Genomic DNA, 18,226 nt, shown 5'->3' with positions numbered 1-18,226 from the left:
TAAATAAATAGAGTTGGTAATTCGACTAATAAGTATGTATATACATTAGTATTTTTAGTAGTATTTCTTTTTTCCCAATTTGACCGTTTCTAAGTCTGTCCCTAGTTATCCACATTAGTTTACTTGCCATTGCTCTTGACTTCTTGAGGTACTTACCATATAATTTCCGTAAATTATTAATCAAGTTTTATTCGAAAGTCAACTGATCAAACTGGATTCAAGAATTATAAAAATATAAACACCATCTCCACGAATTTTTTGAAGTTGACAACGTTCATATAACATCCAATCACACAAATCAATGAACATAAAAATTCTGTTAGTGTTAATCTGTAACTTTCAAAGAATGAAAACCCTCCATAGCCATGTCAGCACCTCCATCTTCATCTTCATCTTGTCACTCTTGTACCCTTTTCACTCTCTAGCTGTTGACACCATCACATTCTCACAGCCACTTACCATCAATCAAACTCTAGTTTCTAAAGGTGAACATTTTGAGTTGGGGTTCTTCAATCCAGGCAACAATAATTTATATATAGGCATTTGGTACAAGCAAATTCAGCAGAAAACATATGTTTGGGTAGCTAATAGAGACACCCCCATTACTTCATCCTCCGGGAACCTAACCATCATCAGCAACGGCAACATGGTGCTTGTAAATCAGACGGGAACCATCGTCTGGTCGACAAATCAACCTACACGGGTGGGGAACACGGTGGCGCAGCTTTTGGACACCGGTAACTTTGTGCTTCGTCCGGAAAACGATGAGAGTCCAGAAAATTATATTTGGCAAAGCTTTGATTATCCGACTGATACTCTATTGCCGGAGATGAAACTTGGGTGGGACAGGAAATCTGGAATTACTCGGATTTTGAGGTCATGGAAGACGAACAACGTAGATCCAGCAACTGGTGATTATTCTCTTATATTCACTGTTCGTCAGTTCCCGGAGATTTTGCTTATGCGCAAGGAAACGTTAATTCGTCGGAGTGGACCGTGGACTGGAAGAAGGTTTAGTGGTGTACCGGAGATAAAAGGGAGGAGTATAATGCAGTTTGACGTTGAAGATAATTCAGATGAGATTTATTATTCATTTAAATTGGTGAATAGTTCAATTTATTCGCGATTGGTTGTATTTTCTTCTGGTGTGAATCAAAGATTGGTTTGGGCTGACACAACAAAAACCTGGAGCGTGTACTGGTCTTTCCCCGGTAATTGCGACCACTTTGGTGAATGTGGTCCGTCTGGCATTTGTACTGCAAACCCTGCACCGATCTGCAGTTGTATGACTGGATTCCATCCGAAGAACAAACAAGCATGGGATCTCCGAGTTGGGTTGGATGGGTGTGTTAGAAACTCCAGTTTGGATTGCAGGTCGGATGGATTTAAGCTATTGAAGAACATGAAACTGCCGGAGACTTCGAAAGCTTTTTTAGATCAGACGATAAATTTGAAAAAGTGTGGTGAGATTTGCAAAACGAATTGTTCTTGTGCTGCTTATGCTAATATGGATGTCACTGAAGGCGGGTCGGGTTGTGTGATTTGGGAAGGGGATCTCATCGATATGAGGCAGTATGCTGATTCGGATAATGGTGGAGATGATCTTTACGTTAGAGTTGCAGCTTCTGATTTGGGTACGTTTCTAAATCAATCCAAAAATCTATAATGATTCCTGCATTAATAGTTTGTACAGTGCAAGTCTCTAAGGCATTCATTTTTTTTTAAATGGTCTTTGTGGTATGTATTTTTTTTAAGAAAATACTCCAAACTACAAAAGTTTTGAATTATTAGTCCAAATATGTTTCTAAGATTGAAATAACAAAATTGCTTTATTATATTTATTTTCTATTTTTTTCTATAAGTATTTACTATTATTAAATAAAGAAAATACGCCAACATACCCACCCCATGCCACCCCACTTCACCAATTCAACATAAGAAAACTCATTCCAGAATCGATTTCTTGCCCATTAATTTAACGGTGAGAGTTGTGTTTGCTTCCATTTGTCCTTCAAGCTTCATAACAATGACTGGGCAGAGGGTATGTGATGTCGAGATCAACCCCACATACGCTTGACATACAGTTTCTTCATGTTTTTTTTTTTTTTTTTTTTTTTTTTTTTTTTTAATTTATGGTTTGATAGTTTTAGATCGTAGGATTTTTCCAAATCGGAGAAATGGTGGGATTTAGGATTCAGTATAAGACCCACCGCCCGCCGCCATGCCTTTTGTCATCTCTCTCTCTCTCTCTCTCTCTCTCTCTCTCTCTCTCGTAGAATCGTGATTTAGGGTGGAGCTTTAGACCAAGGAAATCAACGACGGGGGAGACGAAGATGGTGGTTGTTTCTTATTTTTTTTGGGGGGGGGGGGGGGAGAGAGAGAGAGAGAGAGAGAGAGGTAACTGGTTATGGGGAAAAATGGGGGTTAGGAATGTATTTTATTTTTGTTTGTTTTTTAATCTACTCTAATAAATGAAGATCCATTTTACCACATGTTATTTTATGGTTATTTTCAATTAAATTTTTTTCCACATGGCATTTTTGTGAATATATTTTTTTTTTATTTTATCAAATTCCACATAATATTTAAATGTAATATTTATAATAATCTACTGTAATAAATGAAGATTCATTTTGCCACACGTCACACTCTCATTGATTTGGCCACATGTAATTTTATGATTATTTTCAATTAAATTTTTTTCCACATGGCATTTTGTGAATATATTTTTTTTATTTTATCAAATTCCACATAATATTTAAATGTAATATTTACAATAATCTACTCTAATAAATGAAGATCCATTTTGCCACATGTCACACCCATTGATTTTGCCACATGTCATTTTATGGTTATTTTCAATTAAATTTTTCCCACATGACATTTTGTGGTTTTTTTTTTCATTTTATCAAATTCCACATAATATTTAAATATAATAATTATAATAAATGTAATAATAAATGCATATCAATTTCATTAATTGACTTACTTTAAATTTTAAAATTTATAAATTAAAACTTCATTAGTTTCTTTTGTTTGTTTATCTAAATTATTTGTTTAAATTTAAAATATAAAAAACATATTAATTTTAATAATTCAATATTTTTCTAATTTTCTTATAAATTCAAACTTTTAAATGCTTAGAATTTCATATTTAATTTTTCATTTAAATAAACTCATTTAATACATGAGTTTTATACCTACTTGTGTAATAAAAAAATGAAAAAAGAAATTATATAAGAGCAAGTTAGTCATTTCAATTTTGGGAGACATCAGAACAATATAAAAGCATTCACAAAAAAGATTATCAATCCAAAAAAAAATCTAAAAAATTAGGGTTTGGACCTTTTCCTTGAAAAATACATACCACATAGACCATTTTTATAGTTTTGTCTAATATATATATATATATATATATATATATATATATATATATATATATATATATATATATATATATATATATATATATATATATATATATATATATAGGGTTATTTGGAAAACAAAAAAACCCTAAAAATCATAAAAATGCATAAAAAATACTTAGAGATCACAAAACTTTTTTTTGAAAATTTTTTTGAAAAAATCGCAGCTTTTTATACAAAATCGGTGAAAAAAATTTTGAAAAAAAAAATTTTTTTTTTATGATTTTTTTTTCAGCGAATTTTAACAAAAACCTGCGATTTTTTATAAAAAAAAATTCAAAATTATTTTTTGTGATCTCTAAGTATTTTTTTATGCATTTTTATGATTTTTAGGGTTTTTTTGTTTTCCATAGAATCTAAACCTATATATATATATATATATATATATATATATATATATATATATATATATATATATATATATATATATATATATATATATATATATATATAACAACAGCATTTTATTAAACATTTAAACAAGTGTATGAATAATTTTAGAAAAATTAAAAGTTGTGATATGGTAAACACTAAAATCATTAAGGTTGTGTTTAGCGTACCACAGTTAGCTGATAAATTAACTTATTTTTGAACTTTTTCAGTTTTTTATATTTGACAAACTAATAAGTAGTTTATAAACTAGTTTTTTAAAAAACTAATTACATATATATTTTTTAAAATATACTTTAATTATATATAAATAACATATTTTCCTAAATGTTATTTTATATATTTCAACTAATTTTTCAGATAGTTCTTTTACCAAACATCATTTTTATCAACTAACTTTTCAATTATTACGCCAAACATAGCTTAACATACAGAAACTAAGTTTATAATAAGAAAAGAAATAGTCAAAGTAGAAGGGTTATTATAAAAAATTGGGGTAGAAGAAACGTATGTATGCCATGGGTGGGGAACAAATAAACCCATGGGAAATAAGCTTCATTGTCGAGAAAGAAACAACCCGAATCACGGTTGTTCTCTTTAGTTTGGTCTGATTAAGATACTCAAAATTGAGTGTTATTGCATCTGAAATCCAAGAGAACAATCAAAAAGTCGTATTAAATTTCATGTTTAAGTTTTTTTTTTCTATTTGGCCGATAATTAAAGTTTTAACTTTTATATTTTGTCCGATAATTGTTTTTGGGTCGCAATTTAGGTAATAATAATCCTTGTAGTTCGTTTTTAAAATTTTGAATAAATTTGAACATTTAAAGCTCACACTTCCTAGCGATTCGAACCGGCCGGTTGAGTCGGTCAGACCGGAAATTGGGGATGAAAACAGTTCAACAACAATCGATTTTATTTTAAGCTCTAAACCGGATTAAATCGGACGGTTTCTTTAAAAACTAGGTTGAACTGATGTGATAAAAAATCGTTTAAACCTTAGATAATTGATTTAACTTAGCCTATTAAAGAACAATTCATTTCCAAAGAAAATTGAATAACTCGATCGATTAGATTATCCGGAGTGTACATAACTAGAATTTTGACGCACACCATTGGTAGATGTAGACTGACGGTGGAACCAATTGAACCAATGGTCGAACATGTTGAAATGGAAACCGATTACTAGACCGGTTCAACTAAAAAACTTGTTTTTAAAACATTGACTCTTCCATCATTCATGCAAAAATATAAACCAGTCACTGTGAGACTTTGAATCGCCAAACTTTTGTATGAACGCACCCTTAGTCCTTTGTAATGCTTAAATATGATCGTAGCAACATTTAAGTGAGCTACATCTATAGGGTTGTAGTAGAACCGAACATGTAAACGAACCTAACGAACACTATTGAGGCTTGATCGTGTTCGTTCGTTTAAATTTAAACGATAAACGAACACACTTTTTTGTTTGTGTTTGTTCCTTAAGAAATCTAGTGTGTTCATGTTCATTCATGTTTGTTACTTTAGTTGATAAACAGACATAAATGAACATATATGCATACAAACGAACAGAAGCAAACACAAACACGAACAAACTTAAACAAACATAACTTAGTAAACAAACAAAATGAGCTTAAATTGACATAAACACACACACAAAAAAACGAACACATATACAGTGACACTTCCACTAAAAACTTAGTGTGTTCATTCTGGTTCAACTAGAAAATTGGTTTTTAAAACACTGACACTTCCACCGTTCATGTAAAAGTACAAAATGACTGAGAGTTTGAATCGCCAAATTGTTATATGAACGCACCCTTAGTCCTTTGTAATGCTTAAGTATGATCGTAGCAACACTTAAGTGAGTGACATCTATAGGGCTGTAGTAGAACCGAACATGTAAACGAACTGAACGGACACAATTGAGGCTTGATCGTGTTCGTGCATTTAACTTTAAACGATAAACGAACGAACACGTACATTTAAACGATAAACGAACGAACACGTACATTTAAACGAACACATTTTGTTTATTTGTGTTTGTTCCTTAAAAAATTTAGCGTGTTCATTTTCATTCATGTTCGTTCCTTTAGTTGATAAACATACATAAATGAACTATTTCAAGTTTCTTTGAGATTTCACGTATTTTGGGTTCTCCTAACAATATAGCCAATATAGCAGGAGATTTTAGTGGATTATCTTGTAGACATTTAACAATATTAAATCCATTCTTGTGTGTTTGATTAATCCTTTAAATAAAATTTTCAACCCTAATTTATTATTTAATAAGGTTAGGATCCATATTTGGCTTTGCGATGTGTAAAGGGATGTCTTCAACACACCACACGGTTATTTAGTTAGGCACTGTATTTTGCTAGTTTCAACCTCCATGAAACTCCTAGATCGTTTGAGATTCATTAAAACTATTTAATGTCATGTTAATATCGGATTTGCACATCCTTTATTTGTGTCTGGGATACCGAGATCTCACAAATAAGATGGTGAACCAACTATGCAAAAATGTGTGACTGCTTGATTATGTTATGGTTTACTAATCGGCGTGCCGGTTAACGACACACACTCTACCAACAAACCATAACCATAAGTGCCACATCATATTCTTCTTACGTCTCAAATTTATGTGTTGGTTAACCACACTCTCTATAAATAAACAATAAGGAATAATGTGCATTTTTATGGGTTAGCAACTATTCAAATTTTCCTAAAATAACTAAGATAAGAATTTTTTTTAGTACTTTATAAGATATACTTGTAACGAGACCTGATCCTATCAAACCCTTTCAGATAATCACAATCAACCACACAAAGAAATAGTGAGTGAAAATGACACTCATTCAACGGTCATTTTATAGGCCGTTTCCTTATACATCTCTTACAACATGGTCTCATGAATGAGACCTACTCTTGATTCGACTAACAATGTAGAATCAAACATGTGAGGACACATGTATGATTTTTATACATATAGTAATCATATTACATATATAAATTTAATATTTTAGTTTTACATATATTATATATAATCAATAATAATTATATGTAAGGTATATTTTAAAATTTTAAAAATACATGATTTAAGCATATTATATTTAATTAATTATTTTAAATCAATTATCTATAATTTCAAATTACTTAGGCATATTTATCATCATAGTTTAATTATTCAGGTTTAACGGATTAAAACAATATTTAAATTTAGAGATAAATCCTAAAATTCGAAATTATAGGCTAAAACCCAAATTTACAAATCAACAAAGGGCGTGTTGCATCCATCAATGGGCACTCTGTGTTCTGTGATTAGCAGGTTTCTTTCCATTTTCATACTTTTTTTCAAGTAGTGCTCATAGCTAAAACCTAATGGCTCTGATACCATTGTTGAGTTTTGTAAGCACCTATTTTTGGAAACATAAGCAATTAATAATAACCCTTAGTGTATATACACCCTAGATCTAGCTTTTACTATTATAACTACCTACTTTCAAAGCTACAAAATTAATTCTACAAGAGGGATAAAATTACTAACCTTTAAGCAAAATCAGATTTGCTTCTAGAACAATTGTAAATCTTGAATTCTTTGATACTCTTTGGAAAATCTAGCACCCAAAGTAGAGTGCCTCTAAAGAATCACATCCAAAAGTCTAAACAGTAGAAATCAATGAGAGATGAGAGAAAAGATAGCATAACTCGTATTCTGATAATGCTAGGAGAGAGGAACGGAAATTATGAAGGCTCAAAGGGTCTATTTATAGCTGAGAAAACTTGCAGAGAAAGCATATTTGAATTAATTAAATAATCATATTTAATCCTAATTTAAATAGCTGCCTTATTAGCAACTATGGACGATTTTCTAGAAGGTTTCTAACCCTTCTCAAAACCATCCGCCCTTAAGGGGTTCCAAAATATTCTAATTGCTCAACTATTAAACAATTAATTTTCAGTCCATGTACATTTAAATCATTTCCTAATTAATCCAATTAATTCCAAATTAATTCAAATTAATTCTAAATTCATTTTAACAAGTTTCTAATTAAATTATCAAGCCATGATAACTTAATAAACTTATTTATCTCACTCTCTTAAACCTTTCTCTGGCTATTTTAGCTCTTGAGGGCAACCCTAAATGGACTTTGTTATTATTCCCAAAGTTATATCAATTACTTATGACATTGGACATCCATTTCTAACAACTTCTGCATCCAAGCCTTTGACAAAGTCCAAATGAGTAGTATCTCCTTTACATATAATACCAAAAATATTATAAAACTCCCACATACCTTCTTATAAACACATGGCTCGTTTACACTATTGGTAAAAACCAAATTCCTCAATACTTCGAAAAACATAGATTTTGAATTTGAGATGATTACTTAATCCATAGAGGGATCTATTATGCTTACACACCCTATTATGATATACACATTATGTACTAAGTTATTAGGACGATGGTTTAGTTATCCATCTGTGATTCTCATAATTAAATATGTGCAAATAGACTAACTAAATTAAACAATGACATTTTAGAAAATGTTCCATCATAATCGATTTTATGAGTTCGTTTGTAGCTTCTAGCTTTTAATCGTGCTTTAGCTATCCATGGCCATTTATTTTAGGAACATCTTTTAATGGCTCTCTTTATGGGTATTTAGATTTCCATCTATTCCAATCTTTCTCTTGAAGACTCATTTATACCTAATAGTGTCGCTATTAGGAGGTTTATCAAATAAGTCATGTTATTGGTTGTCGTACATGGATTTGATCTCAAATTCCATCTCAATAAGCCATTTATTTGAATTACAATTATCACACAAGTTCTTAGTAGTTGGTTGGTTCATATAGGTCAAGTGTTATCCCTTCTTTATTAGCAACAACAACTCTTTATCTATCATGTTCATAACGAGCTCTACCAGACCTGTAAGGTTCTAGTGTTTCAGATGGCACCTCAACAATAGTTTGTTGGGATCTCTTTTTGGAACAACAAAAAATTATTCAAAAACCTATCAACATGCTAGATAAAAAATAACATGCAACCAACATACTAATTTGATCTTACATTCTTTCTCGATGAGATGTTTGTTCACTAGAAGGTTGAATACTTTGTGTCTCTTGAATTTCTTCAAGTATCACTTTTCTATGAGTGTCTTTTTAGCTATAAAGTCTTTCTCCAAAAGACACTTCAGTCAGATTGTAAAAGTAGAATTTCTTGGTTTCATTAGGATATCCAATAAATCTGCATTTGTCAAACTTCGTCTCCAACATATATATCTCTAGACATCACATGTAGAGTTTGCGTTCCCTAAACCCTAAGATAAAACAATGACGTACATAAGTTATAACTTTTTGTCCTATCAACACATCCCATAGTTAGTCCACTACATATCAAATATACTAGAGTCTATTTTGTCTCTTCATCTTATACCTTATGGTGTATACATGTTAAAATGAGATGTTTTTATTAAACTATCTATTTCACACATGTTTGTATTTGTGGACAAATAATACTTCAATTATTTGTATCTAATGAATCAATATTATAGATACCATAATGTATTAAAAGATTGTTCATTGCAGATGAACCACCACCACCACCACCACCATCATCATCACCACCACCACCACCACCAAATACCAGAGTTGGCAAGATTGTAGGAATTAGCATTGGTGCTTTTGCTATGCTCATATGTCTACTGATACTCTTCTACTTGAAGAGGAAGAAAACACAATCCTTGGAAAATAGACAAGGTATTTTTTTTTTTTTTTGCTATTTAGAGTTACACACCTTAATTTATAATTTTAAAATATGCATGTACCATTAAAATAATATTGATAGTATAGCATTGAAATTAATACAAAGTTTGAATATTTAAAGTCAAGATGTATTGATTATCATATTGATTTCTATATGTCTGATAGATTTTGCTATGATCCAAATTAGGTCCAGAAGACATCATATTAAATGATGGGGTTATTCCGCCAAATAGGAGAGATTCTCTTAACGAGACATTCATTGATGAACTCGAATTACCATTGTTTGATTTTACAACACTGGCGGTGGCTACAAACAACTTCTCAGACACAAATAAAATTGGGCAGGGTGGCTTCGGGTGTGTTTACAAGGTTAAGTGTTTGTAATATATGAAAACTTAAAATTACTTGTTTTCAAAGATAACGATTTCAAAAACCACATCCAAAACTATAAAAATCTGCTCTTAAATAATCTGAAAATACAAATCGTGATTTTTCAAAATTTTGGATACTCGGATTATACAAGAATTGAAAATATATATTTTTAATTTTTAATTTCAACTACATCTTTAATTGGACAAAAATCTCTATATATTAAAATGATCCGTTAGTACTCTACAATAAAGGTGCAATGTTGTTCATTTTTAAAGTGTACACAACTAGAATGCAATAAGGTTGTGTGAATATATATATATATATATATATATATATATATATATATATATATATATATATATATATATATATATATATATATATATAGACACACACTACAAATGATTGCGTTACTATAGAACATCTCCAACTCACTACTATTTTTCATTTTTCATCCATTCCTCTCCAACCCTACCACGTTTATTTCCTTATTTTAGGAGAAATGAATAGTATAACATCATATTTATATATTTATAGTTTATTTTTATCCACTAATTATAATTTAAATGTAATATTTAATACTTATAATATTTTGCTATATATTAAATTGTGTTAATTAATTATAAATATTAAGTTTGTTTTTTTTTCATCAAATTCATATAAAAATTTAAATACATACTGGAATTTTAAAACGCGATAAGTATTTTACAAAAGCTTATATTTAAGTGTTATAAATATAATTTTATTTATTTAATATTGTTGTAATAATAAAATATAGATTATATATTTGTTAAAACCAAATTAGTAAAATGAGTGTGTTTGACAATCTATAGAAGTTGGAATAATGAAAAATATTATGAATATATTTTTTTTGGGGTAAAAATGGGGTAAAAATGGAGTATGGTTGGAAATGAAACACAATTTACCCTATTTTTTACTCCATTTTTGGCAAAAAAAAAAAGTGAGTTGGAGATGGTCTTAGATGGGCGTTGTTCATTTTATTTTTATTCCAAATCTAAACTTTATTTTCTTTTATATTTTTTACGACTAAATTAATTTTAATATAATAGTTTTTATCCATCATAATTTTAAAATTAAATTATTGGTATGTTATAAGTTGTAATTTTGGTCATTTATTACATTTTAAAATTATACTTTTGGTCCCTTACATAATTTGTTTTCATAGTTTTTATTTTTATTATATTACTTTTTATTATTATAATGTTTTAATTAACTATTATTTGTGTATTGGACGAATCACGATACATTTTCAAACTTTATTTTTGTCCGTCTCTTTCAACCATAATTGTTTGTATCAAAACTTTATGTTACATTTTTGTGGTCTACTTTGCAAATGAGTTATCCGCTGCGTTTCGCGGGTGACGAAATACTATAGTTATTATATATATAGTGGGAGGATCACTAGAAAACGACTAAACTATAAAAACCCTTGAGATATCTATTTTTTTTTACTTTACAAACCTAAAAATTGCAACTTTTTATACAAAATCGTAGAAACGTTTTTTGAAAAAAAAATAGAAAAAAAATCATTTTTTATTCTTTTTAGCGAGTTTGTTTAAAATGCTGCGATTTATATATATATATATATATATATATATATATATATATATATATATATATATATATATATATATATATATATATATATAGACACACACAAAGATCTGTATCCAAAAATTCAGATATTGAAATATTTAAAATTGAATATATGTTTTCAACACTTGTATTTAAACCGTCGTACGAGGTAATAGGCATGTGGGCATAAAAAGTGACATCATTATATTTGGTGATATAGGGTACATTAACGGAAGGTGAGGTTGTAGCAGTAAAAAGACTCTCGAGAGTTTGCGACCAAGGGATTGAGGAACTTAAAAATGAAGTTCGATTAATCGCGAAACTCCAACATCGAAACCTTGTTCGAGTATTAGGTTGTTGCATTGAGGTCGAAGAGAAGTTGTTGGTTTATGAGTTCATGGAAAATAAAAGTCTCGATATGTTTCTCTTTGGTAAGTTTCACGGGCATTGATTTATATTTCTTTGGACGCCTAATTTTATGTTGTTGAAATCAAACGGTTTTCTTTGAAAATCATCATAGAGAAAGAGAAAAGCATGAAACTAAATTGGAAAATCCGACTCGAGATTATACGCGGGATTTCACGGGGGCTTCTTTATCTTCATCAAGATTCAAGAGTTACAATCGTCCATCGAGATATGAAAGCAAGTAATATTTTGCTTGATAAGGAGATGAACCCAAAGATATCAGATTTTGGTATCGCGAGGATTTTCGGGAATGATCAGACATAAGCAGAAACAAAGATAGTGGTTGGAACATAGTAAGTATCTTTGTATTTATGCATAAGTTAAAATATATGTGACACATAATTAATGATATACCCTGTATTTTAGAAGGTTTTATTGTTTCTTATTATTTTTTTGTCAATTTTCTTCTAGCGGTTATATGTCACCCGAATATGCGATGGATGGTCATTTCTCAACGAAATCAGACGTTTTTAGTTTCGGAGTTTTGATTCTTGAGATAGTAAGCGGTAAAAGGAACAGAGGATCATCCAACACGAGTAACAAACTTAACCTTCTTGCACAAGTAAGTACAAGCAGTGACATATTCAAAGCTATCAAAATAATTATAATATCATATTTTTTCTAAAAGAATACCCATATACTTGCAATTAATTTCATATAGGTCTTTGTATTATTAAATTGTTATATTTGTGACAAAACAATACTTTTAGGCATGGAAGATATGGAACGAAGGAAATGCTTTAGAACTACTAGACGAATCTCTTGGGGCCAAATTTTCAAAGAATGAAGTTTTGAGATGCATACAAGTTGGCCTGTTATGCGTTCAAGGACAACCGGAAGATCGGCCTAGCATGTCGAAGGTGTTGATACTATTGAGCAATGAAACTGTACAAATTCCACAACCAAAACACCCTGGATTATTTACTAGAAAAATAAACAATAAGACAGAATCTTCAAACAACGGTGATGATTCAATTACCGTAAATGGAATCACAATCTCGATATTAGATGGTAGATAGTGAAACTATGTTGCTTACCATCTAGCATCAATTGTACATCACAACTTTTTTCTTAAATCAATGTTGGTTTGTTAATCTCTTTTCTTGTCATATTTACACATTATAGCAAGTGTGAATTTGGGTTGGATATTTTATATTATGAGACAAAGGTGTGCTCGTGTCATACAATAATTTTCAAACTTATTCGTTGTAAAACCTTAATTTTAATCCAAATTAAAATTATTTTTCAAATTATAAGTTTTTAATAATAAAAAAATTGACAGCTAACTACACATGATAAATAGTCATGACCACATGAACTTACCCTTTTACATTAATCAATAGAGTGGTCATCAATTTATTGTTCACTCTAAATTTTCATCATGTGTCGTACTATTACTAATAACATGTTTTGACTAGCTTCATAGCTTCATGTATTGTTGTGAACTTCTCCTTTAAATGAATAATCCGCATTTTACAAACACTTTGGGAGATAGATCATTATAAATGAAAGGCTTATTTGTCAATCGTTAACAAATCGAGAACTTAATTGTCACAATTCATAATATGCTAATAGAAACTAAAAGAATATATGCACTTCGTTGTAGGCACATGGTTATTATTATAGAGGCTTGTCTTCTAGACTTTGCAATCATACCGTAGTTCAGAAAACATCCACTACAAGCCAAATTGTCTTAAAACATAGAGCAAAATAATTGTTCATGTACCTAACAAACAACAAATTAAAACATATCAAGAAGCCATGTCATCTCCTTTCTTCGAACCCTCAACATCCTGGTCCTCAACATTCTCCTCTCCAACCTTCTCACTAACATGTTCCCCACCCTTAAACTTCTTCAGAGCCTGCTCTAACTTGGTCTTATCCCAGGAATCAACTCTATTCTTCTGAACATCCTCCACCATTTTCAACCTAGCTTCCAAAATCGAGACCATTGTTAATGTTTTAGCTTTGTTCTCGATGTCGTCCATTTGATCCTTCAATTCATCCCCTTCCTTAGTCATTCTCTCTAACTATTCTTTCTTTCTAGCAAGTTCCTTCACATTCAATGCAAGCTCCTTGTCCTTCCACTTCATATCCAACTCAAACTCTTTCTTAGTGGCCTCAAATTCCTTCTTAAGTTCTTCAGCATCCTTCAGATTTAAAGTAGTGGCCTGGAACCCAAGAACTATAGTGAGAAAACATTATTGAAATGCATAAGAAGGGAGAACAGAAAACTTACAGACTGAACTAGCATGAACACTTTCTGCTTGACCTTGAAAGGATTGAGCCCTTCAAACACTTCTTAACCCACCTCTAAAGTGAATTTCCTCTTCTTGGGATCATGATTTTTTTGCCTTGATTTCCAGTTTTCTTGCACCTACAGTGGTAGATTTCTTGACTTTCACGACAGGATGTGTGGAGAGGAAGTCATCCATATTGAAAGGAGACCTGAGGAGAGCACCTGAACGAGTCTGCCTTGCACCTAAGAAAAAGACAATATTGTCATCCAACATAGGAATAATATAAATAAAGATATATCGCAACATTCTTGATTTTGGATCTTCGATCGCAATGGATGAGCTAAAATTCCCTAAATGGGAAGCTTCTACCACTCAAAATCTTCTTTTTTCCACTGAAAGCTCCAGAAATCTCGAACCTTCTCTTCAGTGTCCTCTTAAGAACGGAAAATTTCGACGAACTTCATAACTGCCCATGAATAGAAGAAGAAAATATGTTTTAAATAAGAACACAAAGTAAAAACACCCAAAATTTAGAATCCCTACCCTCAGTTAGCCAATCTTGGGAAGGAAGGTCTCGTCCAAGGGAACATTCTTAACGAAAAAGTATCTCCCTTTCCAGTCATGATCCATAGGAGAACTTTTTAAGACTAGATGAGAACTACCGGTCTTCACTTTGAGAATCACATGAGAATAATCAAAAGTTTGGAGTTTATAGACGCTTCTTATTTGGATAGCCCAAGGTTCAAACCTTCAGTTTCATTAAGATGGTGAATCCAAAACAAAACACGCCAAGTAAATGGAATGACTTGGGCACAATACACAGAAAAATTCATAAATCAACGAAGGGAAAGGAAAGGATAGACCAATAGAAAAAGGAAACTTGTAGAAACAAACCTAAGATGGAGAAAGAGAATTTGTTCCTAATTTCGGCCCAGAGACCCTAAAGATTGTACCTTGTGGAAACTTGCCTCGTGATCGAAGCAAATCAATGTCGACATTTGAAAAAGTACTGACTTTACTTTCACTTTCAGACAACAACCCTGAATTTATGAAATCCTCGACAACAAGTTTCTTAGATCTAGCCCTAGCTCGAACGAGTCTTTTTCCTATAATCGAACAAACAAGAAAAATATGAGAAGGGATAAGAGAGCGATACCTAGCAAGAAAACTCTGATTATCGTCGAATAACTAGAGGAAGAAAGGAATACAATGGGTTTATAAGAGTTTTTTCAAGAAGATTTCTCGGCTATTCAAAATTCAAACTTCCCAGGATAATCGATGAATAAGATTAACCCTAGAAATATTCGCCACGTCATATCAACATAATTCATTTTAAATGCTAGAAATCTCCAATCATCCAGGATCTTGGATTGAAGATTTATGGGGGAAATTGTTGTGGGTAGAAATTTTGACTTACCATTTTCATCTTGAACTTATATTAACCTCCCAGACAAGCCCAAGGTCTTGGATGTATTCAATATCTTGGACTGCCACCATATTTCTTGTGATATATTATGCAGGGACTTAAGGCTTAATGAAAAAGGAATAAGACCAAGTCAACTACACATGGTCAATGCCTCATGAACATTGAAGACTCTCGAGAAAGTGGGGTCAAACAAAGATCAAGGAGAATCCTAAGACTGTCAGAGTTTTAGTAACTCTTCTTATGTATAAAAGACTAGTTGATTGATGCACACACGAACACTTCCAATACTTCTTCTTCTCTAATTCTTTTGACACTTGAGCACAATCACATTACTTCTAAGATCAACTAGAACATGTAAATTTATTCTTGATTTAATACAAGTTCTAAGACATGTGATTTCATCACCTCCCGAGGTTTTATGTCGGAGATCCTAAAGAATTAAGGGCTTTCCTCGTACATCAGTGTGTTCTTGCTTTGATTTTACTTATTTATGATTATCTGATCAATTACAACATGTTTGCATACTAATTTAATCATTAACATGTTTTCATATCAACTTATCAAGATATTTTGTAGTATTGTGATACCTTTTTTAGTAACTTACAACTTTCTTATGCAAAATCATTTATAATCGTTTTAACACTATTTTTGTCCCAAATATTTCTAATACACTTGTTTATACTTTAAAACAAATCAATTCCATTAAACAATTTTTTGAATATTATTTCTTTCTTCCAATGATCTAGGGCACGACCAAGATCTTCGACATATTTAAAGATCTTTAACATTCTAGTCTTTAGTATCCTATTTCTAACATTACACCATACTTACTAATTTGGTTACGAAATTAGTTTGTTAATTTTTGACCAAAATACTTTTCTTTCTTTTCTTATTCTATAAACATCCAACTTTTTGTATTTTACAAATATTTTCCCCATAAAAAGGATTCTATCATCGGAATCACTTACAATTAGAATGAGGTTTGGTTATGCTCTCAAAAGCTTAATTTAACCACGATTTTTAAAATAAGTTCATGATCACACTTCACTTCAAATCTTCTTTGTTTTGATCAACCAATGTGTTGTTCACTATTTGTTCAACAAAATTTCATTGGTCAATTCCTTCACATTTATGCTTGATTCCATTCCTCTTTCCAAAGTGAAGAGGCGAGTTTATATTTACTTCATCTTATTGAAGTTTCTATTTTACTTTTAGAGGGTAGTTGTTCTTATGATCCATTATTTTCACTTCATATGTAACATCCCAAAATTCAAGGCCAAAAATTTCATTTTTAAATAAGTTATTACATAAAACAATCAGTATAAAAACATTCATAATAATATCTCGTGTCAAACCAAAGTGTCAGTAACCAAAACATTTTATCATAAAATAATATCAGAGTGTAATCCCAAAGATCTCATGTGCGGAAAACATAGTGTGATGCGTTGCGATCAAGCCGACTCCTTTCCTTTGAAAACGAGTACCTGAAACCAAAACTGTAAACCGTAAGCACGAAGCTTAGTGAGTTCCCCCATCATACCACATACCATACAAATACATATAATCATACATACTGCCAGGCATATCTGGGTGCCCGACCTACCCCTTCGGTCCTCTCGACCGGATACTGCCTAGCATACCTGGGTGCTGGCCTCCCCTTCGGTCCTCTCGACCGGATACTGCCTAGCATATCTGGGTGCTGGCCTCCCCTTCGGTCCTCTCGACCGGATACTGCCTAGCATATCTGGGTGCTGGCCTCCCCTTCGGGCCTCTCGACCGGATACTGGGGACTATTTCACCCCCTACCACTACCACATTAAACCCTAGCATATAAACATAAATCACATACTGCCTAGCATATCTGGGTGTTGGCCTACCCCTTCGGTCCTGTCGAGCGGTAGTCGGGGACTATTTCACCCCCTACTACTACCACATAATATCATATCACATGTATCATAATCTAGCTAGCATGGCTGAGTACTAAACTACCCATTCGGTCCTATCGACCGGTAACCGGGGACTATTTCACCCCTACTACCACTATCACATAACATCATAACATGCTAGCACATAAAACATAACAGGTAGCAACAAACCTAGATGAATATCACAAAGACAATCATTTAACATACAACTCCTACTAGTGGGCCGGCATTGTGGTCGTAGACCCACCGCTACTGGAAGGTAACTCACCTCACATTGCTGAAGTCCCGTAGACACAATCCCACACTGCTGAAGTCCCGCAGACTCAACCCCAGCTGCTGGATGACAGATTCTCGAACTGTCAACACCAAAATAACACTCAATTAATAATTGGGTTCCACTACATAACCATAAGTACGTACTTGGGGTCATTACTACATTATCCCATGCTTGGCTTTATTCAATCCCAAGGCCCAATCCATAGGCCCAAAAGTCAACTATGAGCCAAAGCCCATCATATGGCCCAATTATCCAAATTGGGCCCAAACCCTTACAAGGTCTTACCATAAGGCCCAACCATTTAGTCCAGTCCAAATTCAACATTCTAATGGTCCAAT

The 18,226-nt window shown here is 31.9% G+C and overlaps 1 protein-coding gene and 1 pseudogene across 1 annotated transcript; both read left to right on the top strand.

The window, feature by feature from the left end:
- Positions 1 to 284: 284 nt before the first annotated feature.
- LOC145124609 (receptor-like serine/threonine-protein kinase SD1-8) lies at positions 285 to 13,099 on the top strand. The gene is made up of 7 exons (XM_079060018.1): positions 285 to 1,634; positions 9,411 to 9,581; positions 9,775 to 9,956; positions 11,776 to 11,986; positions 12,076 to 12,313; positions 12,432 to 12,582; positions 12,731 to 13,099. The coding sequence occupies exons 1-5, from the start codon at positions 302 to 304 to the stop codon at positions 12,282 to 12,284; spliced, it is 2,106 nt and encodes a 701-aa protein (XP_078916144.1). The 5' UTR covers positions 285 to 301; the 3' UTR covers positions 12,285 to 12,313; positions 12,432 to 12,582; positions 12,731 to 13,099.
- LOC145126539 (receptor-like serine/threonine-protein kinase SD1-7 pseudogene) lies at positions 12,457 to 13,039 on the top strand (annotated as a pseudogene).
- Positions 13,100 to 18,226: the final 5,127 nt, after the last annotated feature.

Source organism: Lactuca virosa, chromosome 7 (genome assembly GCF_052849685.1).
Source record: "Lactuca virosa cultivar CGN04683 chromosome 7, Lactuca_virosa_CGN04683_v6, whole genome shotgun sequence".
NCBI lineage: Eukaryota > Viridiplantae > Streptophyta > Magnoliopsida > Asterales > Asteraceae > Lactuca > Lactuca virosa.
Note: the sequence above shows the minus strand (reverse complement) of the source record. Positions and strands in the feature narration are given on the sequence as shown.

Bases quoted from the DNA above. Each gene is read 5' to 3' on its own strand.
- LOC145124609 (XM_079060018.1), top strand. From the start codon at position 302: ATGAACATAAAAATTCTGTTAGTGTTAATCTGTAACTTTCAAAGAATG. The intron at 1,635-9,410 runs GTACGTTTCTAA...TGTTCATTGCAG, and splicing joins AGTTGCAGCTTCTGATTTGG to ATGAACCACCACCACCACCA. The intron at 11,987-12,075 runs GTAAGTTTCACG...AAATCATCATAG, and splicing joins TCTCGATATGTTTCTCTTTG to AGAAAGAGAAAAGCATGAAA.